This window comes from Bubalus bubalis, chromosome 7 (genome assembly GCF_019923935.1).
Source record: "Bubalus bubalis isolate 160015118507 breed Murrah chromosome 7, NDDB_SH_1, whole genome shotgun sequence".
In the NCBI taxonomy this organism is placed as follows: Eukaryota; Metazoa; Chordata; class Mammalia; order Artiodactyla; family Bovidae; genus Bubalus; species Bubalus bubalis.
Genome location: NC_059163.1, coordinates 4,005,616 through 4,030,279, shown reverse-complemented (window position 1 = coordinate 4,030,279; position 24,664 = coordinate 4,005,616). Strand labels below are relative to the sequence as shown.

General features: G+C 55.3%; 1 protein-coding gene across 2 annotated transcripts in view; it reads left to right on the top strand.

The window, feature by feature from the left end:
- Nucleotides 1-24,664, top strand: part of SORCS2 (sortilin related VPS10 domain containing receptor 2) — a 489,049-nt gene that overhangs the window by 160,904 nt on the left and 303,481 nt on the right. For both annotated transcript variants that reach the window (XM_045166262.1, XM_045166261.1), the window contains exon 2: nt 19,646-19,713. In XM_045166262.1, the coding sequence (XP_045022197.1) occupies nt 19,646-19,713 (68 nt within the window). The remainder of the gene's footprint in view (nt 1-19,645; nt 19,714-24,664) is intronic.

Here is a 24,664-nt window from a genome sequence, read left to right as displayed (position 1 = left end):
AGGGGGCGAAGGGGAGAGTGCAGGGGGTCTGTAATATCACAGGGCCTGGCCTCCTGGGGGAGGTGCCCCATTCACCTCCGGGGCTCCCATCCAGAGCCCCCTTTGGGTACAGCCCCTGGAAGTCTCCCCCACTGAGGACCACCCCTCAGGCTTAAAGGACATGTCAAGTCGTGTCCCCCCTATGGTTTGAAAGCTGTGATTCTTGGTCCCTGAAGCAGCGTTTACAGATGAAATTGGCCAAGTGCAAGTGAATCCCCCTGTCTAAGCTCTGTTTCCTCATCTATGAAATTGGGATAATAGTGACAATAATATAAACAGAAGTGCTAGGATAGTGAATAGACAGCTCCTGCAGCTCCTGCGGGAGAAAGTCCTCTTGTGGAGCGTCTGCCATGCCCCCGGCCCCTGCTGGGTGCCCAGGACAGGCGAGCTTCCTATCAGATCATCCCCTTCAGCACCCAGGAAGAGCCTGGGGGAGACTGTGCCAAGAGAGGGCATGAGCTCTGCTCACGGTCACCAGCCTCTCGTGTCTGAGATGGGATGCGAGCCCCTGACCTCCAACCAGAGCTGTGCTGAGGACACCCGGAGGGCTGGGAACCAGGATTGCCGCCGTTTTTCTTCGATTCTGATGAGCGAGCCTGGCAGAGGGAGGGAGCGATGAGCCCCCAGTTTCCCACCCTGAGTGTGCAGGCTGGCGCCGGGCATGGAGGAGGCGGGAGGGAGAAGTTTGTATTCAGAGGACCAACCGGTCCATCTGGGAGCTTCGTCATTACTGTTGTTGATAATGAGTTATACGGAAGCTGAGGATAGAATTAACAGCTCGGGTAAAACCGTTTCAAATGAGGGTCCTTGGCAGCTCGGCTGACTTAATTTTGATTGCAAAATTATACATCAACGCCGTCAAAGCTTTCCCCCCAAAGAAACAAGTTTGCCCATGACCGTCGGCGGCTGTTTTCCTGTTCTCCTGGCCGCTCCTGGCCTGTGAGCGAACGTGCTGGTTTGTGGCGCTGCAGGTGGACCTTCTCCTGCGTCTGCAATTGCTCACCGCACCCCGTGCTGCTCCGCCTCATGCCCAGCTGAGGTGCGTTTCTCAGGGTGAATCGACAGTTTTCCATTTGCCCGGCGCCTTCTGGCTGCAGCCTGGAGTTGCTTTCATGCTGCGCTTTGTCCCAGCTGAGCCCCGGCCTTGGTGCGCTCGGCCCATCCCCACCTCGGTGTTCGTCTCCGTGCACTTTGTTCCTCCTTCCCGAGGTCTGTCTGCCGGAGCATCCACACCCCACCCCCTAGACCACTCTGCTGTGGCAGCATGTCTCTCCTGGGTGTCTCCACCCCAGGAACCTGCCCCAGGCCTCGGCCCAACTCATGGGTGTCTCCCTGCTCTGGGGAGCTCCTGGAGGCAGAGAGGCGAGTCCTTAGCACCAAGCAGAACCGGGCTTTTGCTGAACATTCTGAGGGCCTCCTGCGCAGAGCCAGGCTGTTTATCCCGAGGTCCCTCTGCTGCGTTTCTGTGGAGGTTCGCAAGGGCTGTGCCCACGCATGTCCTGGCTGCAGACTCTGAGGGCACAGGGGCCCCTGATCCTGGTTTGAGAGGCCGCCCGTTCTCACCCCGGCGGGCGGATGTACCGAGCAGACTCCAAGACCAGGGAGGCCCCATCCTGCGATCTGCTCACTCGCTCCTTCCAGCCCTGAGTGCCAGCTGAAGGGCCCGCCTCGTCCTCCCGGAGAACCTCAGGATGCCTCCCTGGTTTCCATGGTGACGTCGGTTTCCATCCTGGCTGCTCCGGAGAGGGATTATAAGTTCATTATTTCGTGCTTGGGTCTGGCGCTCCGCCTTCTTCAGCCACCAGGCTTCGGTGTCTTGGTGGGACTTTATTCATACATTATCTGATGGAAAAAAAAAATGGATGAGTTGCAGCCAGAGTTATTTCCTTCTCCCTGAGGCCTGAGGATCCTCGTGTTGGAAGATGAACCAGGACACTTGAGAGGCTGGCTGGGCAGCCTGGAACTCCTGGTGTGCCCCACGATAATAACAGCTAAGCAACAGCACAAAGGAAGAAGGAAATGGCAGCCTTTGGAGAAGGGAGTGGCAGCCCACTCCAGGATCCTTGCCTGGAGAATCCCACAGACAGAGGAACCTGGCGGGCTGTACAGTCCATGGGGTCGCAAAGAGTCAGACACGACTGAGCAAGTTCCACTTCACTTCAGCAACACACACATTTGCACATTTCAGCCGCACTGAAATGAACATCCGCCTGCCCAAGCGTCCTTGGAGATGACAGATCAGAGCGTGTCCGCGGGGTGGGGAGAGGTGGGAACGAATGTGGCTGATTTCTTGTCGGGTAGACAGGGCCGGGCTCTCCATCTCATTCAAACCCCTTTCTCTCCCATCGGCTGCATGGGATCTAAGTGTGAGTTACTTAACTGCTCTGCACATCAACAGTCACGGGGATAATAGGAGGACCTATTATAGTCATGGGGTTGTTATGAAGATTAATTTGGGTGAATGCTTACAGCTTAGAAAGTTCCAGATTAGTGCCTGCCATATAAACACAAGAGCTGGGTGAATTCAATGCAAGGTGATGTGCGGGCAGTTCTTGACGCCTAACATGAGCGCAGCAGGTAGTGGTCTCTGCCTTCCTGGCCGCCCCAAAGCTCATGTGGACAGAGCTCTGTGACCATGCACAGCTGTGCCCACCTCTTCTGTCACAGGATGCCCCCCCACCGGGTTGTAAATCATGCGATATACGCCTATTACAGACAAACCTGCAGGCAGGCAAAAGAGAAAAGAAAGCAATTTGCTAATAACCTGTTCTTACGCTCAGATGTGTTTCTATCTGGTCTGTTTTCCTCGTGCACACACATCTTTGTGCATTCACACATAGGTGTGCGTGAATATAGTTGTTAGCAGTTACAAGGAACTTCCCAGTTAATCAGGAGTCTCCTCCACAGGGTACTGGCCCTGCACCAGGGCTGGGATCCGAACACGGCGTGGGTCGTGCTGACTGCCTTCCAGGAGTTTATAGTCTCCTGGCAGAAACTGACACACACAGAGATTTTCCACGTACTTGTGAAAGTGCAGGAAGGACCTGCTGTGGATCGAGTCTCAAATAACTCCCATAACATCATGTATGAGTATTTTCTGATCGCGTTTGACTCTGTTCCTGTGATGTGTGTTTGCTGAGTGAGTTAAATGGTAGAGCCACAGTTGATTCACCCGACAGATGCTGCTCCTGGCTTGCTATTCTAAGTCAAGAATGCCAAGATGACACGCAGACACAGCTTCGGGTGTTGACAAGCGGGTGTGTTAGCCCAGCCCCAGAGCTGGGGGCAGCCTTGGGCTGACAGATCAGACCGTTCGCCAAGGGTCTGATCCTGGCGGAAGGAAGGCGCTCACATAGCCACATGGCTGCGGTCTCAGCTGGAGCTCCCGCAACATTTACCACTGGGGCCTCCCGTCTGAAAGCCGAGACCACATCTTGATGCATGTTGAAATCGTTCTGCCAAATTTGCCCCATCATTAACTTTCAATCACTGTTAATTTTAGACAGGGCTCTTAATTCAAGTTTTCTGTCTTTGTCAAGTTGATGGAGATGGGTCTGTTTTTAGCTCTGGTGGGAGGTGACGGGGTGGTGCTCCTTCACCCGGGACTGTCGAACACCCTCCGCCACAGCTGGTGATGAAATGCCAGGCTTGTGATTTAGGGAAATCAGCTCAGGAAGTTCATGTGTGGAGCTGGATTTGACAGGTCTGCTTTGTAACAAGCCACTCCTGTGAAGGCAGCATTCTGCCTGAGATACACGAGATGCGATTCAGCCAGATGTTTGGGTCTCAAACAGAATTGTTCCCATCCTTGTCCTTTGCAGGAAGATAAAGTGACTTCACCCCGAGGAGAGCTTGTAAATTAGATTTCAAACATAAAGGTCTTTTTGTGTTCAGGAACCCAACCATTCCACCATTTCCTTCTCTTCAAACAAGTTACCAATATATGTCAGTTTTCACGATGGAAGACATATAGATATATTTTCCCCCTCTACTTTTAGCTAGAATTCCTTAGCCTAACCTGAAGTATGGAGGGAAGCAGGGTCGACTTTATTTATTACAGATAATATGTATATGGGAAGATGGTGGCTGCTCTTGGCTATGAAAATGAAACCAGTTTGGCTGATGAAAGTGACCTTGAATGAAAGAGGCATCTCTGTTGAAATTTACTCGACCGCTTCTTCTCCTGGTTGATGGTTATTATTAGGGATCCATTCAGAGGACATAAAGCTCTTGTCTGACGCCTTCCCTTCCTGCTGTTCAGGGGACCCCTGAGCCAGGCTCTGCCCACGGCATCCCCGGGTTGCTGCCCATTTCCAGACCCACTCCCCTCCAGACCCACTGCCCACGCCACTGTCACTGACAGCTGAGGATAAGCCCAGGTCCGCCCCACCCAAGCCTGGGTTCCATCTGTGACGGTCTTCATTAGAGGAGAGGTCAGGTTTCTCTTCTGGCCCCATTGTGCCACATGACACAGATGAATTCTTGGCATTTGTAATTGACCTTGGCTGAGAAGGCAGCAAGAGAGCCTTTTATCAGATCCCGCTCCATTTTTCAGTATCATACCGAACCCATCTTTGTTTGATCTGGTGTAATCAGCACGTCGATCACACATCCGAAACGCAAGTGTGCGGGTATCTCGGAATTCTGTGGCCCTGGACCCTGTGCTGGGAGGGTGGCTGAGGATGCCTGGGATGGAGGGAGGCAAACTGGGGGACAGGTCACCTCTCTGTGTGGACTTGCTCTGAAAAGAAGGACTCGTTTAGAAATTGCAGGTGGGCTCTGGTTTACTCCTTAGTTCACTGGTTTGTGGCAAGTTCAACGGGGGCTGGGAGACTGGAGCCTCAGGGGAGGGAGGGCGGTCAGGACTGCTGTTCGGGGGTCAGATGCAGCCTGTGCTATCCCGAGGCAGAGCTGGGGCTGATGGGCAGACCCTTGGGGAGTCAGGTTCAGCTAAACACAAGGAAGAGCTTTGGGAAGTAGGCAGCCTCCCGTCATATGAAGTATGCGAGCTGAACGGCCACGTGGCTGGGGTGCTGCAGTTACAACGGTGTGTGAATGAGGCTTTACCATCCACGGTGAGATTTATGTGGTATTCACCTCCCCACTAAACATTCTTCTCGTGCAGATATTATTGGAGTCCCATTTTACAGATAGGATGTCCAAGGCTGGGAGTGACGGGCAACTTGCCCAAGCTGCTTAGCTAGAATGGGGCAGAATCTTATAGACCCTGAGGTTTTCTGGACTCTTTTTCTCAGCAGAGACAAGGGACTCACTAGCAATGTGTTGCTTTGTTTGGAAGATTTATACTAAGGCCACTCTGAAAGTCCCGCATTCTTTCAGGCTGTGGCATGCTCAGAAAACATGGTGAAGAGAGCTGCAGGCATTTGCTTTTTAGAAATCACCCAATGTTATTTTTAAAATTCTTTTCTTAAAATACTTAGTCTCAGACGTTCAAAGCATCCACTGGGATGGTTTGCTTCTTCCTGGAGCTGGTCCTACCCTCACCCATCCCCCAAGTCCGCCGGCTCCATTCTGCCTCCCCAGCCGCCCGGTGCCAGCTGGGGGCCGGGTTAGGAGAGGTGAGACATCTATGGTTACGGGCCTCCAAAGTATCAGCCACTTCCAGAAAAGGTGTGAACATCTGATGCTGCCCAGGTCAGGGGGGCGGTTTCTGGGAGTGTCACTGGGAGAACCTTCTGGGGGCAGAGTCTTGCAAAGAGGCTGCCTCGGTGAGGACGCTTGTGTAGCAGAAGCTGAGATAACAGCCAACGGAGGTGGGGGGTGGGTCACTGTTCTCAAAGACTCGCTCAGCATCAGCCTGGGATTCCGGGCTTAGCCTGAGCCTCTGTGCTCTCTCTGTTTAGACACTGAGTCATCTCTGACTCTTTGAGGCCTCATAGACAGTAGCCCTCCAGGCTCCTCAGTCCATGGGATTTTTCAGGCAAGAATACTGGAGTGGGTTGCCGTTTTCTCCTCCAGGGGATCTTCCCGACCCAGGGATTGAACCCGTGTCTCTGGTGTCTCACGCACTGCAGGCAGACCCTATTCCACCGAGCCACCGGGGAAGCCCTGTGTGGCTCTATTTGAAGGGAGCTGCTGCTCACAGATAGGAATCTGGCCTGCACGTCCCCCAGCTTTTTGGCTTTATAGAAATAGCCCTCGCAGGAGCTGAGCTTCGGTGGGCAGCCTGGTCTTACAGAAGCGGAAGTTGCCGAGGCTTGTCAATGATCTCACTGATGCTCCTGGTCCTGTTGGAGTTCTGTTGGCGAGGTGGTGAGCTCCCCATCACTGGATTTCCGGGTTGCTGGGGCCACGGCAAGGAAGCTGGGCATGCCAGGGATTCTGTTATCAGAGAATCTGGGTGTTTTCTTAAAAGTGGAACTTCTGCCTCCGTGGAGGGGGTGGGACAGGAGCATCCAGTGACCCTGGAGGCCTGGCAGGGGCCACACTCTTGTGTCCATTGTCCTAGAGCCTGGACGGGGTGAGCACGCCTCTGACCATGCTCTGCTTCCCTTCTCATAAATTGAGGACAAGGATTCCTGGCCCTGTTTGAAGGGGACTGGGGTGGCCTCCTTGACCTGCAGCCCAGCTAAGAGAGCGTTCAGGCACACGCTGTGAGAGAGACGGGGACCCCAGGGCCAGGAGATGAGCCCTGGAGGGGGAAGGCTGTGCTCGAGCCTCACTCACATTAGGGACAGCTTTCCCTAGGATGTGACATCAAAGGCCTGCCCCCCAGCCCCCACCACTGGCAGCTGCACCTACAAGGTCCCCTTTCGGAAGAAAGTCCTCCTCCTCTTCCTCCCCGGGGAAGGCTGAGTCACCCCAAGGTGACTGAGCGAGGGGGCTCTGGACAGAAGGAAATGCCCCTCCAGCTGCCCCCCACCCCTACCATCCTCTTTCTAATTCAAAGTACAATTTAAACCTTCTTTGAGGCAATGTCCCGGAATAGTGGGTAGCGGACACGGCTAATCTCCAGCCTCCCGAGACGTCCCAATGAGAGCGGTGGGGTCATCCCCACCCTCCTCTGCCCTGACAGCCTGACAACTCTGGGGTACCAGCTGTATGTAGCCTGCAGCTGCTCACAGCCAGAGGACCTACTGTGTGCCAGGTGCTGGGGAGGCGGGAAGGGCAAGCCCTTGGTCCCTGTGCTCCCGGGGGGACGGACCCCAACCGTGAAGTATCAGAGGAGACACGATGCCATGTGTTCGGCAGTAACGAAGAGGAACCAACCCCCTTCTCCAGGAGCCTCTGGGGAGAAAATGGGATGGTGAACGAGGGTGGGATACGAGGAAGAAAGTGACACAGGTCAGAAGACAGGGAGTCATCGGGAAAGCCTGAGACGGGAGAGGTGCCGAGGACCGCGAGGGGTGGGTGGCATCACTCGGGGGTGGGGAGGCATCTCAGGGCCAGGAGTAGGGTAAAGCTGGTGCCAGGGGCTGAGTGGGGGAGTGATGGAGGGGACAGTACTGGCCCACAGGTCTGGGCTGCAGGTGAGGGGTCTGGGCCGCAGGAGACACGGGGGCGCTCACGCCTGGGTGTGCAGGCCTCGCCCTCCTCGTCTACACTGATGCGGCAGCACTGGGAGTAAAGCGGGTTCCCCGGGTGACGTCTCCAGGCCGTCCCACACCTAACGCGAGGCACAGAGTCCAGGCCCCTCTGGATGGGCCCCATGACTGGTCAAGGCCACCGAGATGAGTTTGAAATTGATTTCCTGCCCGCCCTGCGGCCGAAGTGGAAAGGGCTTATTGGCCCATAGATTGATTGGGTCCCAGTGACATTGAAAAAGTCATTCAGCCATGCCCGACTCTTTGCAACCCCATGGACTTATAGTCCACAGAATTCTCCAGGCAGAATACTGGCCTTTCCCTTCTCCAGGGGATCTTTCCATCCCAGGGATCGAACCCAGGTCTCCCGCATTGCAGGCAGATTCTTTACCAGCTGAGCCACCAGGGAAGCCCAAGAATACTGGAGTGGGTAGCCTATCCCTTCTCCAGTGGGTCTTCCCAACCCAGGAATTGAACCAGGGTGTCCTGCATTGCAGGCAGATTCTTTACCAACTGAGCCATCAGAGAAGCCCCATACTGGGTCCCAGGCTGGTCTGTAAACCCTGGAATGGAGCGGAAAATGGTGCTGATGTGCTTGTATGTTTATAGGTTTGCTGAGATTCTTAGCAGGGTCCCCTTCCAGAGGAGAGGTGATAGCCGCTGTCCTCCCAGGCGAGGGGGCATGTATTGCCGACCGGCCTGCACTAGAGAACCCAGCAGGTTGAGGGGGGCTGGGGGGCAGGCCGCAGCTGAACAGCAGAGGTGGTGGGCCAGCGGGAGTGTCCTGCAGGCACGGGGCTCCTTACCAGGGCCCACGACCCATTTAGAGACCCACAAAAGTGCTTTACTGTCCTTTAAAATCAGAAGAAGAATAAATAAAGTTTTAGGTCACGGAAACATTTCGATATATAATAGGAATATATTCTTTTTTTTTTTTTACGCCAATGCAGCTGCAAAATAGAAGTGTTAATATCTTTTACGGAGGAAGTGGCCCGCAGAGGCCCAAATGCCTGAGGCCCCCAGAAGTCATTTTGCACCCCTAGATGGCTGAGAGGAGCCGATTCTGGAAACAGGGAGAGAATCCGTCGTTGGTCTCTCCCACTGGCTTTCTTGGGAGATAAATTCGTCTTTGCAGGTCTCAGAGGGGCCCTGGTGGATTCTTTCCAAGCTGGTAGCTGATCCACCAGCCTCCCTGCTTTCCTGACACTCCTGAGGGATGGGTCTTTCTGGGTGACCTGCCTGTCTGGACTCCGTGAGGTCAAGAGACTCGTTCAGGGGCTGCTGTGCCCCCCAAAATCTCAGCCTTCCTGGCTGGACGCACCCAAAGTCTTCACTACCCCATCACCCGTGGTTCCTTTGTTCCGAGCTCCTCTGTTCCGATATGACAGCATCTTCTCCAAAGAGAAATTCTTGGAAGTAAGGAACGTGCAGTTTTCTGACAGCAGACGGGTGGGGGTGGGGAGGCGGCGGGCATGGGAGCCTGGGGAGGGCTTTCTGTTTTAGAACCAGTATCAGCAATTTCCACCCCCCTCCAGGAGATTCCCCTGGCGCGTTTTATGTCGAGAGAAGGTGGCCCAGCAACATCACAGTTTCTCCAATTACCCTTTATTACCATAAATAGATCTGAAAAATGCCAACTCTTCCAGGTAGTAGAAACGCCGAGCATCATTTTGAAGAGTGACGGCCAAGAGGGGGGAAAAAAGTCCTGTAATTTCATTAAAAATTTTACTTCAAGTGACTGTTAAAAAGGAGGGATGGGTGAAATTAAAATTCAATCAGGTCATGAGCAATGGAGGGTAAATAATATTTTTAAAGGACAGCTGAGGTGGAAACGTCGATGAAGACCCACCTATTAAAATACACTTTATCCCTCAAACAAATTTGATGTAAAAATGCCGTTTTCCGCAGATCAGTAATGTTCCTCCATTTATTTTCTGCTGACTGATTTTGATTTATAGGGATCCTTTCAAAGCTTAGTTCTCAACTCTCTTTTTTTTTTTTAAACACTGGGTTGCGTGCCTGTGAAGGCGGCTGATTGATGGAGGGCTTGAGCAGGCTCTCACCTGCTCTCTGTTAAGGCCCAGCCCAAGATGGGAGCCCAGCACCTCCCAAGGGGAACTGGCAGCAGGGAGTGAGCAGGGGCCTCCAGGGAGCTGGGCAGCTGTGCAGAGCCTCCCAATGGCCCCTGCTATCTGGGGCTGGCTCTCTGTTTGAAGGGGCACCTGGAGCAGTGGGAGGGGTCCCTAACTGTGGAGTCAGGCAGCCCCCAGTGGAGACCCCAGCCCTGCCCATTCCCAGCCGTCACCTCCTACAAGCTGAGCCTCAGTGTCCCCATCTGGAAGATGGGCGAGTGCCTGTATCAGTGTCCTGGGATGGCCATAGCAAAACACCACAAACAGCAGAGACTTATTCTCCCAGGGTCTGGAGACTGGAAACCCAAAGTCAAGGGGTTGGCAGGGCTGGTCCCTTCCCAAGCTGTTGAGAGAGAGTCTGCCCCAGGCCCCTCCCCCAGCTTCTGGGGGCTGCTGGCCATTCTTGGGGTTCCTTGGCTGGTAGATGCATCCACAGGCTCCAGGGGGACATCCTTTGTGGGGGCTGCATCTAACCCACCACGTCCTGGGTCTGTGGGGGCTCAAAGCAGGAGGCGGGCAGAAGGTTCCTGAAGTCTTCCCAAACAGATGTGCCTGGGAGGAGCTCCTGGGAGGAGTTAGGATGTTCCCGGATGGGAGAGGAGGACCCGGCAGGACATGGGCGCTTAGGAACAGCAAGCTGAAGGCTGAGCGCAGCAGGGTGGGATCAAGAGAAAGGATGAGGGGCGGGGCCTGTTCCAGTGGGCGGGGCCTGTTCAGGTAGGCAGGGGTCTCTTCCAGGTGTGCAGCTGTCTGTCCTGCCTGATTGGCACGTGCCATCCACCTGTGTGTGCACTTGCTCATTCATTCCCGAACCCTGGCGAATGCTGCCACAAAGGTGGGGCTGGAGACCCGGCCCTGGCTCCGGATGCTCTGGGGGTCAGCCTGTCTGTGTGGTGGCTTTGAGGCATTACGAATAAATCAGCCTTAATATAGCCTTTTGTTTGGACGAGGGCTCTCAGAGGATTGGTGAAACACTGACATGCTGCGATCTGAAATTGGAACCGTAAAACATCCAGCGCAAAGTCAGTGGAGAGCCTACTGGGGACTTGGCCAGGTTGCAGTGGGCTTGCGGCGGGCTAGGGTGGGATGGGTGCCCCGACCCTGAGCCCAGCCTGGTGCCCAGGGCCTGACCCTCCAAGGTTGAGGAAAGCCCATCAGTGTGGGGAATCTGTCAGCTGTCAGGCAGCACTGGGGTCCGTGAGCCCGGGGCTCCACTGCCAGCTAAGCTCTTTAGCTCCAGGATAGCTCTGAGTCTGCTTTACCAGGCACCTCCAGGGGCCAAAGCTCAGGATGGGCATTCGATTACAGCAGGAAGCATGCTCTGGTGTCCTCCAGCCCCACACTGGCGAGTCCAACCAGGTTGCGCTGGGCAGAGGGCCTCCTTTCTTCCAGCCGGACTCCCAGAGGCCTCGGGGCTGTGTTCTCACGTCAGGGCAGCCTCCCTTGGTGTGCCCGCACGTGCCTACCTGAAAAATGGGGACAGAGTGGTTCCCGGCAACCAGGGCTCTTGGGAGGATTAAACGAGCTGACATCTGGGAAGTGCTCAGCGTGGGACCCAGTAGAGTAAATCCGTCTGCTTTTCATGCATCATGATGATCAGGAGGAGGTTTTCCTGGTCCGGTGCGCTTGCTGCTGCCGAGCTGGGCTCTGTGGGCTGGAAGCGAGTCTAGAGCCACACCTGCTGCCCAGGAGGGTCGGGCAGCTGCGTCGGGAAATGGGTTCAGGTGAACAGTGTGCCTCGGCAGACGACTGCACTTCAGCTGCCAGTGTGGATACCGCGGGGCCCTGGAGAAGCCCCCAGGGACCCTACCCCGGGGCGCCTGCCTCTTGCTGTCTCTCCCAGGGAGAAGGGGCTGTGGCCGCTGGTGGGCGGGGTCACAGGTTCAAGGCCACGGCTCCTGTGAGCTGTTCTTTTCCTCGCCTCGACGTCCTTTTTTACTTCTTGCATCCCCGGCCCTGGCTGGTCCCCACGTGCTGGGCACCCCTGGGCCGGGCCTGCCCATCACGCGGAGGGACCCCACCATGGCTGCTGCTGTGAAGGTGTTTTTATGGGCCTTGGTCTCCAACACGGGGCCGGGTGGAGAGCGGAGATGGGGTGGCCACAGGCTCAGCCGTGTCTCCAGGCGCCCTCGGGGTGCGGGGAGGTGGGAGCTTGCACAGTCTCCATCTGTTTATTCTGTGTGCATCCGGCTGGTGTGTCTCCCAAGTCTCCCTCTCTTTTTATTTATTTAAAAATAACAAGAAGTTACAGAAATAGTGCCAAGACCCGTGTGCCCTTCACCTGGCTTCTTCTGATGACATTGCTCTATGCACCTCAGCGAGCCAGCAGAACCTGGAAACTGGAATCTGAGCCTCCTTTGCAGGGAATCCTGCCTTTGGGTTGAAGCTGGTGCCCAGATCCAAACTGCTGTGTCTCCCTTGTTTGGCCAACATCCTCTGTGTACATCTGTGTCCTTCCTCCTAGGAGGGAGCGGAACCAGTGCCCTCCCACCCAGAGCCTCACGAAACCCCCCTCCCCCTCCCCAAGCCTCCAAAAGGCCGTCCTTAGACTGCCTTGTTGTCTTGGCAGAAGCTTCTGAACAAGGGCTTCTGTAGGGTCACCTGGCTTCTGCATCCACAGAGAGCAGCGGTCGCCCCTTCCCAGGGCCGCCCACCTCCCCTCCAACCTCCTCTGCTCCTGGAAGCGCCAGCTGCTCTCTCCCTGCTTTTCCTAAGCTTGGGGGTAAGGGTAGGGAGGAGAGATTGCTCAGATACCAGGGAGATGAAGTGAGGTCCTACTAGGGACTTGCTGGGTGGCCTCTGACCTCTATTCCTGTGACCAGGACAGAATGGCTGAATGGGGTCAAAGCTCTGTGACCTCAGAAAGGGATCCTACTTCGGGCTGGGTGTCTCAGAGCGTGGCGAGGCATCACCAAGGTCCTGGGTGTCACCTTCGTTGTTGAGGAGGGAAGGCACAGTCCATTGGCCAGCCCCCCTCGGTTGAGTCGGTGGGGTGCCAGGCCCTTCACACGTGTTATCATCACACTTTGTCATCACAGCCACTCGGAGGCGTGTGGCCTTAATCCTCCAGTGTTGTAAGCGAGGAAGTGACACCAGAGCAAGGAAGGGCACGACGCAGCAGTGTAGGTTCACCCACGGGCTGTGTATCTTCCCCTGACATGGGTCTCACCCTGGTGCTGGGCTTCAGGGCAAAGCAGATGGTGAGGGGATGGGGCTCAGCCCCCAAAACATTGTGCTTGAGCTCACGCCCGCTGTCGGAAAATCTGATGTAATCAAATCAGCAGCCTAGTCCGGAGACATCCTGGAAGACTTCCTGGAGGAGGTGGCAGCTATGCTGGCCCAGCAGGTGAAGAGGTGCAGGGGTCTGGGCCAGGGAATAAAGGCGGATGGGTGCAGAAGCGGGCAGAGGAGCCTATGGTGGTGGATAGGTAGGTCTGACTGTTCACTGATTTATTTAACAAGCTTCTCATAGATATTTCCTTGTCACGTACACTAACGCATATGATGCTTCCCTGGTGGCTCAGATGGTAGAGAATCTGCCTGCAAAACAGGAGACCCAGGTTTGATCCCTGGGTTGGGAAGATCCCCTGGAGAAGGACATGGCTTCCCTCTCCAGTATTCTTGCCTGGAGGATTTCATGGACAGAAGAGCTTGGTGGGCTACAGTTCAGGGGGTCTCAAAGAGTCAGATACGACTGAGTATCTAATACTTTCACTTTTACTTCATAGCAACTCACCTACACTGCCACACACAATGCTTCTCGGGAGTATCACCAAACAAGTGCTGCCCAGACCATGAGATGCAGAACAGTATTTCACAGAGAAGTCCCATGCCACCTCCTGTCCCACCCCAACCCTGAATCTAGCACTTGCTGGAACCCTATTTGTCCCCAAACTTTAAACCTAACCCTCACCCTAAACTTCACACAAACTCTAACTTGAGTCCCAGCTCTGCTGCTGCTGCTGCTAAGTCGCCTCAGTCGTGTCCGACTCTGTGCAACCCCATAGACGGCCTCCTACCAGGCTCCACCATCCCTGGGATTCTCCAGGCAAGAACACTGGAGTGGGTTGCCATTTCCTTCTGCAATGCATGAAAGTGAAAAGTGAAAGTGAAGTCGCTCAGTCGTGTCCGACTCCTAGTGACCCCATGGACTGCAGCCTACCAGGCTCCTCCATCCATGGGATTTTCCAGGCAAGAGTACTGGAGTGGGGTGCCATTGCCTTCTCCGAGTCCCAGCTCTAACTGTGGCCCTAACCTAGCTCACTGTGCACCCACCAGCCTCATTCCATCTCTGCTCCAGCCCTGGGATCCGACACAGCGTCTGTGTCACAGATGAGGAAACTGAGCCCCCAGGAGCACAGGGCTCCTCAACAGTGGAGCCAGGATTCAGACCAGACCCCTTGGGCTCTGGGAACATGGTCGTCCCCTTGTGAAGTCCTCCGGGCTCTGCAGAGGAGCCTGGAGCCAGGGGGCCCTGGGCACTGAATCCAGAGGGAGGGTGTGGCAGGTGGGGACCCAGGCTGTCTGCTCTGCGGAGGTTTCAAATGTCTGGTGCCATCGGCAGCCTTGACTAGTGCGTTAATGGCCCAGTTGGGAGTGAGACCCTCCAGGGAGGCTCCTGGAGCATGTGGGGAGTTCCCTAGCATGGAGAGTCCAAGAGGGCTTCATGGAGGAGGGGGAAAGGACGGGGCAGGTGAGCCTCCTGGGGTCGCGGCAGTGAATGAGGACACCCACACAGTCTCGGGTGTCTACTGGAAAGTGCTGGGCTCTGCCAAGACCCGACTCTGGAGAACTAGCACCCTCCACGTGGCTTTCTGAGCCTAATGAATCTCCACCCTTCCCCTCCGGGGCCTTTAGCAGAGAGAAACAGGATTCCTCTCCTGGGTAAATAAATGTGGAATTGATTTCTCTTAACCAGAATTGACTTCTTCATGGAGGATGCATCTGGGCAAAGGCGTCCACTGCTGAGCCCACGGCCTTCCTGGGGGGTGGGGAGTGGGCTGTCCGGCTGCCTTGTGGTCAGCAGGAAGTCCCTTCCTCTTCAGCTTGGGCTGGTGAGAACTCCCCAGGAGGCTGTTCTAGAAGGAGCCACGGGAGGGTCTGGTTCTAGTTCTGCCGTCTCCAGTGTGCCTCTGGGGGTGGCCACTGCCCCTCCCACGGCTTCCCATGCGAAGTGGGAACCAGGGACCCATTTACAGGGCTGTTGGGGGAAACTCCTCATGCGAAGAGTTGACCCATTGGAAAAGACCCTGATGCTGGGAGGAATTGGGGGCAGGAGGAAAAGGGGACAACAGAGGATGAGATGGCTGGATGGCATCACCGACTCAATGGACGTGAGTTTGAGTGAACTCCGGCAGTTGGTGATGGATGGGGAAGCCTGGCGTGCTGCAATTCATGGGGTCGCAAAGAGTCGGACACGACTGAGAGACTGAACTGAACTGAACTGAACTGGGGGAAACAGTGGGAGAACATGCGTTCTCTCCTGGCCTCCTGTGTGCAAGTTTTCGGGGAGAAGCCTGGTGCTTCTGCGGGGCAGGGGTCTGCACCCGCCCCGTATCATGATTCACAGCCATGTCTGGGTTGGGGGTGGGGACCCTCCGGGTCGGGACCTCCTTTGGTTTTCCGTCACTTGGTCCGACCCCCTCGCTGCCCCCGAGGGAGCAGGACTGCTTCAGAGTCCAGGCAGCCTGGCTCAGTTAGGAAGGGATTTGTCAGCGTGCTTCACTGGAAGCAATTATTAAGCACCAGCTGAAAGCTTTCATCAGGGTCCAATCTTCGCCAACCATGTACACCAGCCCCACCAGCATGAAAATGAGCATTTTTTTTTTCATGTTTTGAAGGTAGGAGGAAGAAAGACTATGACCAGATATGAGGGTTCATCAGAGGTGAGGTGCCCTGCAGTGGATCTGTGGTCCGAGGTCACACACACACACACACACACGTGCACACATGCCCCTGATGTGTGGAGGTGGAGTGGCTGACAGGCCAATGGTTCAGAGGGCTGCAGATAGTAAAGGGTCCCCAGTGGAAATCACTCCTCCTCCCCTCTGCCAGCCCTCCCCCTCCCCCAAAGGCCACCCTGTAAAAAGTCCCTTCTGTCCCCTCTAGCGTGTCATCATGCATCTTTAAGCAGAAATGAGTATCGACCCTTATCCTCGCTCCCTTTTTTAATGGAGGTAAAATTCAAGGAACATAAAACCTACCATTGGAACCATGCTGCAGAGTTCAGCTCAGGGGGTCTGCCTCTCCTGTTTGGAACACAGAAGGGACACGGCGCTGTTCCTTCCCGGCCCCACTCGCTGAGCTGGCCTCCTGGCGGGGTTGGGAGGAGGTCCTTTCTGGAGTCTCCATGGTACGTCTGCTCTTGGACGCTGCCCCACGTTGCTGTGGGCAGCTGCGTCCCAGTGAGTGGGCCAGGCCTGTGGCTGGGTCTGCGTGGAGCTTCCAGTCTCCAGCTGTTATAAATGGTTTGCGGGCAGTCACTCGGGACACCCTTCAGTTCATGTGTACGGGGACATCCATGGAAGAGCTCCCTGAGTGGAAGTGCCGGGCCATGGGGCGATGGGCCCTGATTCTGCCGGCTGTCGTGTTCCCACTGCAGTGTGTCCCGGGGCCCGGAAAGAGCTCCGTCGTGAGCCCGTCCTGCCCGCATCTCTCCCGTCTGTCCTGGTCCAGCCTGTACCTCCCTGGACGGGCATCCTTCTAAGCGCAGGGAGTGAGTGAGGACACCAGGGCCCGCCAGGGCTGGTCCGGGAGGAGGTCTTCATCCTCGAGACGTGGGCCCAAGAACAGCTCTGCTGTTGGGTGAGGCGTTGGCTGAGTCCTACATTATCCCCGTGGATGAAGGGGGATGCTGGGCTCAGAGAGGCCAAAGGCCGTGGCGACACGAAGCAGGTCTAAGGCTCAAGGTAGGGAGGTGCCTTAGCACCTCCATCCATACAGAAAGTCGGGCGCCTCGTTTACATTGAATTAGGCTGCGTCCAGGCTCCTCTGGGGCCCCCAGGGTGGTCTCCTGAGAACAGAACATGGAACTCTTATGAAACTGGTGCAATTTCCAATTCACTGTGAATGTTCAGGTGATTTTATTTTTTTTCCAGTCAGTGATGTCAAAATGCCTCCCTCCTGTGTTTTGATCATCAGCCCGTTCCCCTGGAAACTGGGATTCCCTGTTGGCTCAGACAGTAAAGCGTCTGCCTGCAATGCGGAAGACCCGAGTTTGATCCCTGGGTCAGGACGATCCCCTGGAGAAGGGAATGACAACCCACTCCAGTGTTCTTGCCTGGAGAATCCCATGGGCGGAGGAGCCTGGCGGGCTGTAGCCCATGGGGTTGCAAAGAGTCGGACATGACTGAGCAACTACACTTTTCTTTTCTTTTTTCTCCTGGGAACTAATGCTTGCCTGTGTGCATGCTCAATTGCTCAGTCATGTCCGACTCTTTGGGACCCCATGGACTGTAGCCCACCAGGCTCCTCCATCCATGGGATTTTCCAGGCAAGAGTGCTGGAGTGGGCTGCCACTTGCTCCTCCAGGGGATAGACCCAGAGACTGAGAGACATGGAGCTTGAAGGGTCTGCCCCCAGAGCAGAGGGTTCTTCCCGTTGCCAACTGCAGAATCAGGGGTGTCAGCTGGGCCTGTCCGGCTCTCCCCAGGTGCCAGGCTGATCAGCTGGGCAGTTCCTTGGGTCCACCCCCAGACAGGCACAACCTGGGTCCTGGCCTCGGGACCCCTATTCTCCTCCTGCTTAGCGTGGTGCCTGGAGGGTGAGTCTACCCCCCAGCAGGAAGAGGGGTGGTATGCTCTTGATGGAAGAGTGGCTTGTGAGCAGGCGACCAGGGCATCCCCTCTGCCTGGCCTCACTGCCTTCATCGTCGTCACTTTGGGAAATGCCGTCTATATTTCTGCCAATGAGCGGTTCGAGTGCTTGCTATACAGCAGGCTCTGTGCCCAGCACTGGGACATAAAACAAGACACAGCTCCCCCTCCCTCAAAGGGCTCGTGACTCAGGGTGGTGACAGACTTGTGGGCTGTGCTGGGGGAGTGGGAAGCACAGGGTCTGAAGGACTTTGGAAGAGACAGTGAATCCACGGGAGGAGCCTGGGGGACTTCCTGGAGGTGGTGTCAGTCTGCAATCTGAATGCTGAGTAGGATTTAACCCAGGCATTAGAGGTGGGAGGTGGGGTGAGAGGAAGAGGGTCCCACGATGAGGACCAGCTTGTGCAAAGGCCGGAGCTTAGAATGAAGGGGGTGGGCATGAGTCGGGAGTCTCACCCAGAGGGGGTGGGAGGGGGTACCCCTTGGCGGTGGCCCACTGTGGCAGGACAGAGTCCACACCGGCAGAAGCTGCAGGGAGACTGAGCTCGGTGCACAGAGGGGCCCGAGCCCCAGGCCGGGGCGGAGCCCCCCACCGTCCAGGCGTGCAGGCAGAGCCCGGATGGCGGCTGTTCTGCAAGGATGCGAGGCTGACAATCCCGCCCTGGACGGGGCCAGGCTAAACAGACTTTGAGGTCCCTTCCAGCCGCCATGCTCCCGCTTCTTGAAATCCCCTCTGGGAACAGCAAGACGATAAAATATAAATCAATAGGTTAAAAATACGCTTGTCTCCTGCACGTCCAGGGCCTGTCACTCTGCTGTCTTCCCCCATCTTCAGAGGATTCCTGCTTGACTCGGGCAGCCCGAGAGCCCAGCAGGAGAAAATCGCTTTGTTCCCGAGCAAGGCAGGCCGATCGCGCCTCCATTGACAAGACCTCGGGTTTTTTTTTAATCATCGCTACCTCTAAAATGCATACTGTCCCATTTCACTTGACATCTCCTCCTTATATCTTCCCCGCTTTAATCACCAGGGAAAGAAAGATCAGCCAGACTCCAGCAGTGACTATGCCCCCAAGACGGAGAGCAGCAAAGTCCTGCTCGCCAGAAGGCGCCAAGCTTGGGGATGGCCCGTGTGGTGACCCCAAATTAACCAGGCCGACCGCTCTGCTGGGCCCCCGGGGGCTGGTCCCGCTTCACCTCCCGGGGCTCCCATGGCAACGGAAATGTTAGGAGCTGCTAATAGGGTCTGGCAGTGAGTGAAATGAAATTTGACGTACGTGGAAATGCAGAGGCTTGTGAAGTAATTGGGGAGAGGGGGCCCCTTTCTCGCCCGGCAGGTGAATGAAGTCTTGTTACCTTGCTGTTCATACATTCTGGGGCTGGGGGGATGGGGAACTTTTGGCTGCTTATGTGCATTTATTTTCATTTTTATAAACAGCTGTATTTTCTGCACAGGCCTGGAACGGAGACGCTTTGTTAAGTTAGGGCCCAGTGTGTGTGGTGAACAGTTTAACACCAACGACAAAAATCGTGTGTGCCTTTGATGATTCGTGCCCGCCTCCTCCCCACCCCCCATGCCCCCCCAGGTCCCAGCTGTCCCTGCCCGCCTTCCCAACCCGCTGTCATCGGCTCTGCCATCGGCTGCCGCTCCGGGGAACGTTAATAACAGCACATACTTCAGGGCTGCCCTAGCCTTGCCTGAAGCCCCCAGCTGCTCTTTCTGGCCGCCTTCTTGTTCTCGAAGGCGTGGGTGGGGACAACGCCACTCTTACAAAGCCTCACCCGATACGTTCCTGCTCACTGGGACCACCTTCTCCTCGGCTCCCTGGGGCCACAGTCTGAGACAGTCCAGGGCTGAGCTGGGGAGATTCCTGCTGAGTGGCATATACCGCTGGGTGGACCTCACCAGCATGGGACGTTCCGAGAGTCATTGTGAAGTGCAGAGTGACTTTTTGGAGCAGAAACCAGCATGGGGTCTGAGTGCTCTGGGGCTTGGCATCTGGGACTCATGGGAAGAGCCCCCCCACCCCATCCTGGGTAGGGGAGGGTCATCATACCCCACCCTGTCGAGAACCCTGAAAGCCCCTGATCTCTGCCTTTATCTCTGTTGCCATCACAGGTGATCTTGATCCTGACCAAGTATTACCACGCAGACATGGGGAAGGTTCTGGAAAGTTCTCTGTGGCGGTAAGTCAGCCCGAGGGCGGGCCTCATCTCCTCCGGTACCTGCGCGTCTCCAAGGCTGGGGCTGAGATCCTGGGGGCGGGCTGGAGCAGCCTCCTCTCGCTGGAGGCCTCTCGACTTCCCTTCCGCTGGAAAATGCGTGTAGGAGAAGGTGAAGGCCAGTTAGGAGTCCCGTCAGCGGCGCACGACGGGCTGCAGCACAGACAGGCGTTGGAGGGTGTCTTTGCTTTCTTCCCTTTCTGTCTGTGCTCCTTCCCCCTGCTGTCGTCCTCCCTGGGGGAAGGGGGGCTGCCTTGTGAATTCAGGTCAGTGCACAATTTCCTCTGCTTGTGCTCCGAGCTTCCGACACAGCTCCCGGAGTCCCCCAGACACGCCAATTATCCTCACGGTCCGGGGGTCTTTCTCTCTGGCTCAGTCCAAGAGCTTGGAAAATAAAGAACCCACCACTGCCGATGGGCGCTATCTGTCTGTATGTGAAATGTGAGTTCAATCCAAGAGTTAGGCGGCCTCTTTGAAGGTTTCAAGGAGGTGGGTGAGGAGGAGGCCTGGAGATGTCATTTGGGTTATGATCAGCTTTGTATTTGTGTCTGCGGCATGGCAACGCACTCGAGTGTTCTTGCCTGGAGAATCCCATGGACAGAGGAGGCTGACGGGCTACAATCCATGGGGTCGCAGAGTGGGACTGAAGTGACTTAACATGCAAGCTCCCTGGAAGGGGAAGGAAGGGTCCCAGCGTCGTGGGCTGGGGTTTCAGTGCATCTCTCAGGTGAGGATGCTGTGTCCTGGGGGCACCACTCGATATTTTCACATTCTCTGCGTGTTGAATCATTTTGCTTTCCAAGACATGTTTCTCAAGTAATAATTAATTCTTTTTTTTTTTGTATTTGAAATCTATTAAAAACACAGAAACCTGCTGATCAGGACTCCTGACATGCATGTCGCCACCTTGAGTTGATTTCCTGTCGGCCTCTGGCTTTGCTTTTAGCGAAGGGGCCTCATGATTGATTCCTAGTTGGTTCTTACCGAGGAATTGCCCTGATGCTCCTGGAAGTTGCTGAAATGACCCCTGAGTTGGCTGCGTCCTTTGCCAGATGAGGAGCAGGGTGGCCTTGTGTGGGCGTGGTCGCCCTGGTGCTGATGTGGGGAGTGGGCAGCCGTGCATTTTCCTTCCCTTTTCCAGCAGAAGAGCCTTTCCGAACCCACCCCTTTCAGCCCCAGATTTGCCTCCCAGACTCGCCAGCCTGCTTTCCAATTCCACGCCAGTCTCAGGATAAGGAGCCTGCCACAATGCTTTGTAGCCAGGATCCCCTCTTCTTTATGTGTTGGGACGTTTCAATTTCGTGCCTCGAAGCACCTCATCCAGCAAGGAACCTGCTTTCAGAAATGCTCCTCCGGGGGTAGATAAGGCTGTTTGTTCATTGTTTGGGATGAGAGCGGAGAGTGGCGTGAGCTTTAAAGCTGCAGTGAAATCTCATTGGTTGCCCTTTAAAAGTTCTCATTTGGGCACTGGTTTCCGGGCCAGGCTCCTTGAGAAGGGCCGGCTCCTGGAGGGCTCCCCCCGGCCAGGTGGATGGTCCAAGGACAGGTCCCCTTGGCTGCAAAGTAGAGAGAGGCGCTTGTCCTCTCTAGCTCCAAGCAGAGTCCTTCTACTAAGTTAACTCGGTCCCCAGCCCCTGCCTGTCAGGCCAGGTCTCCATGAATGTTTGTTAATTCCCTGGAGTGTGGGAGCTGGGTTCTGTCTGCTCCTGCAGCATCTTCACAAGCCGGGACAGAGGAGGTGAGGTTATTGTGAGTGTAGCTTGAGTAGCCAGCAGTCCTTCCTGGGGTCATTGTGCTGCTTCCCACAGAGTTGCTGGGTGGAATTAACATTTGTGGCAAGTCTTCATGGGGGCTTCGTGGAGGTGGAAATGACCTTGGCTAGCCCTCCAGTGTGGCCTCAAGACTCAGAATTCTTCATATACAGGTAGGGAAGCCAGGCTGTTACCAAACAGGGTTCCTGGCCTCCTTAATCTTTGGAAGGACTGATGCTGAAGCTGAAGCTCCAATACTTTGGCCACCTGATGTGAAGAACTCATTGGAAAAGATCCTGATGCTGGGAAAGACTGAAGGCAGGAGGAGAAGGGGGCAGCAGAGGATGAGATGGTTGGATGGCATCATCGACTCAATGGACATGAGTTTAAGCAAACTCTGGGAGATAGTAAAGGGCAGGGAAGCCTGGTGTGCTGCAGTCCATGGGGTCCAAAGAGTTGGATATGACTGAGCGACTGAAGTCCAAGAGGCCAGACTATACATTCAGGCAAGGCTTTACTGGGGTCCCTGCTGCAGCAGGAGGGAGTGAGATCAAGTAACAGGTTCCTTTGCTCGCTCCCTGAGGGGGGCCAAGCTGGTTCCTTAAATGGGGTGAGGCTAGGGCTGTGTCTGAGGGTCGGGCAGGAGGGCTGGCTTAGGCGGTTTGCCCACCTGTTGGCGGTGTTGAGTGCAGAGGTCAGGTGCAGTACCCTGTTTTGCTCCCGAAAACCTCTTTTTGCTCCTGGCTCTTCAGATATGGCTTCTCTGGTTGACTCAGCAGTAAAGAATCCACCTGCAATGCAGGAGATGCGGGTTCAATCCCTGGGTTGGGAAAATCCCCTGGAGAAGGAAATGGCAACCCCACTCCAGTACTCTTGCCTAGAGAATTCCAGGACAGAGGAGCCTGGTGGGCTACAGTCCATGGGGTCACGAAGAGTCGGATAGGACTGAGCGACTAAAGAACAACGTGGCTTCAGACATGGCAGTTGGGGTTTTGGTCTTTGTGAATCTTGTTGTCCAGAATTTGCTCCAACAGTGCATGCACGCAGCAGATTTTAGTCCCTTGTATCTCTTTGTATTCTGTTGCTCGAGGAGACGTTTGTCCAGGTGAAAGTTCTGCCGCAAAGGGTTCCCGGTCCCAACTTGTCTCAAGGAAGACAAACCACCCACCTCAGAGGATCTCCACAGGGAGCTCTTTTTCCTCTCAAGAGCTTCCGTCTCCTTGTCTGTAAAGTGGAAACATCCCTGGATGGGAAATCGTGAGGACTGAGGGAGACTGCATACGAATCGTCCCCAGAACAGCACGCAGTCTAAATTTAGTTTTCCTCCGAAGCAAATCAACAGATTTTAATTTTCCACATTCTTTTCTCATCAGTCTCTAGACTCAGACGTTTCCTCTCCTTTATTAAAAATACATGCAGAAGCATCAGTCATTTCCAGAAAGTTCATCCACATCCCCACCTGTCAGGCCTCATTTCTGTGTTCATCTCATCTCTCTTGTGCTGAGACTGCTGTACCGTGAGACGCAGAGTCATGTTGCGCACCTTGTCTCTCTCACACAGGCAAGGAGTTCCCCGTTTTTCTGTGCGGTATCACGGGCCACATGATTATTTTTTATGGCTGTGCATTCACCCCAGGATTGATTTGTTCTAACTCCTAGCCCTGCCTCCCTTGTGGCTCAGATAGTAAAGAATCTCGCTGAAATGCAGGAGACCTGGGTTCGATCTCTTTGTTGGGAGGATCCCCTGAAGAAGGGCATGGCAACCCACTGCACTATATTCTTGCCTGGAGAATCCCGTGGACAGAGGAGCCTGGTGGGCTGCAGTCCATGGGGTCACAAAGAGTCAGACACTACTGAGCAACCAACACTTTCACGCCATTCACACAGCTCCTAGGCCTGCTGCGGTCATGAGGCATTCCGGCATGTCGCTTTCCATTCTGCTTTGTTCCCTGGGAAGTGTCTTAGGGAGTTCCATTTCTGAGCCAGACGGTCTGAGCAGATTCACGGCTGGCATGCGGCAGCACCGAATTCTTCTCCAGGAGGCACGCAACCCTCCCCGTGGGGCAGCGCCCTGTCTCCTGGCCACCTTCAGGCTGAGAGCGTTTCTAGAACTTGCTAACCTACCGGCCCAGAGGGAGGCAGTGTCGTTTCCATACCCTTAGCGAGGGCGAGTGGTTTCTGGGTTTAATTGCGTTTTCTCTTGCGAGCATCACCTGCTCACGTCCCCCGTGTTGAGACTGTGCAAGCTTGTTTAGAAGGGGAGACACTGCCATCGGCCCTCGGTAAGGATGTCACCCGCCCTCTGTCTGCTGTTAAGGGCACACGTGGAGGGCGGTTCGGGGTGCTGCTGTCTGGCAAAATGTCTTCAGTGGGGTTATTAATGACACATTTATTGAAGGTGCACCCAGACTCCCAAGAATTCTCCTGTGTAATCTCGATACATTTTTACTGACAGATGTGGTATTTACAGTTTGGAAATGACTCTCTGAAATCTAAGCTGGATGCAATTTTAATTGTCCTGCCTTTTGTGGGCCACATGGCGGGAGTGTCTCTCCCTGTCTCCCTGGCTGGTTTTGAGGATCCAGCCCTCTGCCCCTTCCTTCTGCGTGGGCACTGTTCTCTGCTCAGCCTCTCAGCCAGGAGGCGGGGGGAGCATGGGAGCCCTTCCCCCAAGAAAGCTGCTGATTGGCCTCAGGGGTTGGACAAGCATAGAGCTGGTCTACCTCCCCTCCTGGACCATCTGGAGGTGAGTGGTAACTAGAGGAGCCAGCTGACCCTGCCCTGGCCTACCTGTCTAATCTCTGCAAGTGTCCCGGGGTGCTGGGGCAAAGGACCAAAGTCTAGGGGCTTAAAACCAGAAGAATGTTCTCCCACCATCCTATGGCCCAGTAGTCTGAAATAGAGATGCCAGCAGGGCTTGCCTCCCTCTGGAGGCACTGGGGAGAATCCTTCCTGCCTCTTCCAGCTCCTGGGGACTGGGGGCTGGGGGCCGGGGGCCTTCTTAGCGGTCACGTCTCTCCAGTCTCTGCCTCCATCTTCACATGGCCTCCTCCATGTCGCTCCTCCATGTGTTCCTTATAAGGACACTTATCTTTGGATTTGAGGCCCACCCGGGTGATCCAGGGTGAGCTCATCTCGAGCTCTGTAACTTCATTACATCTGCAA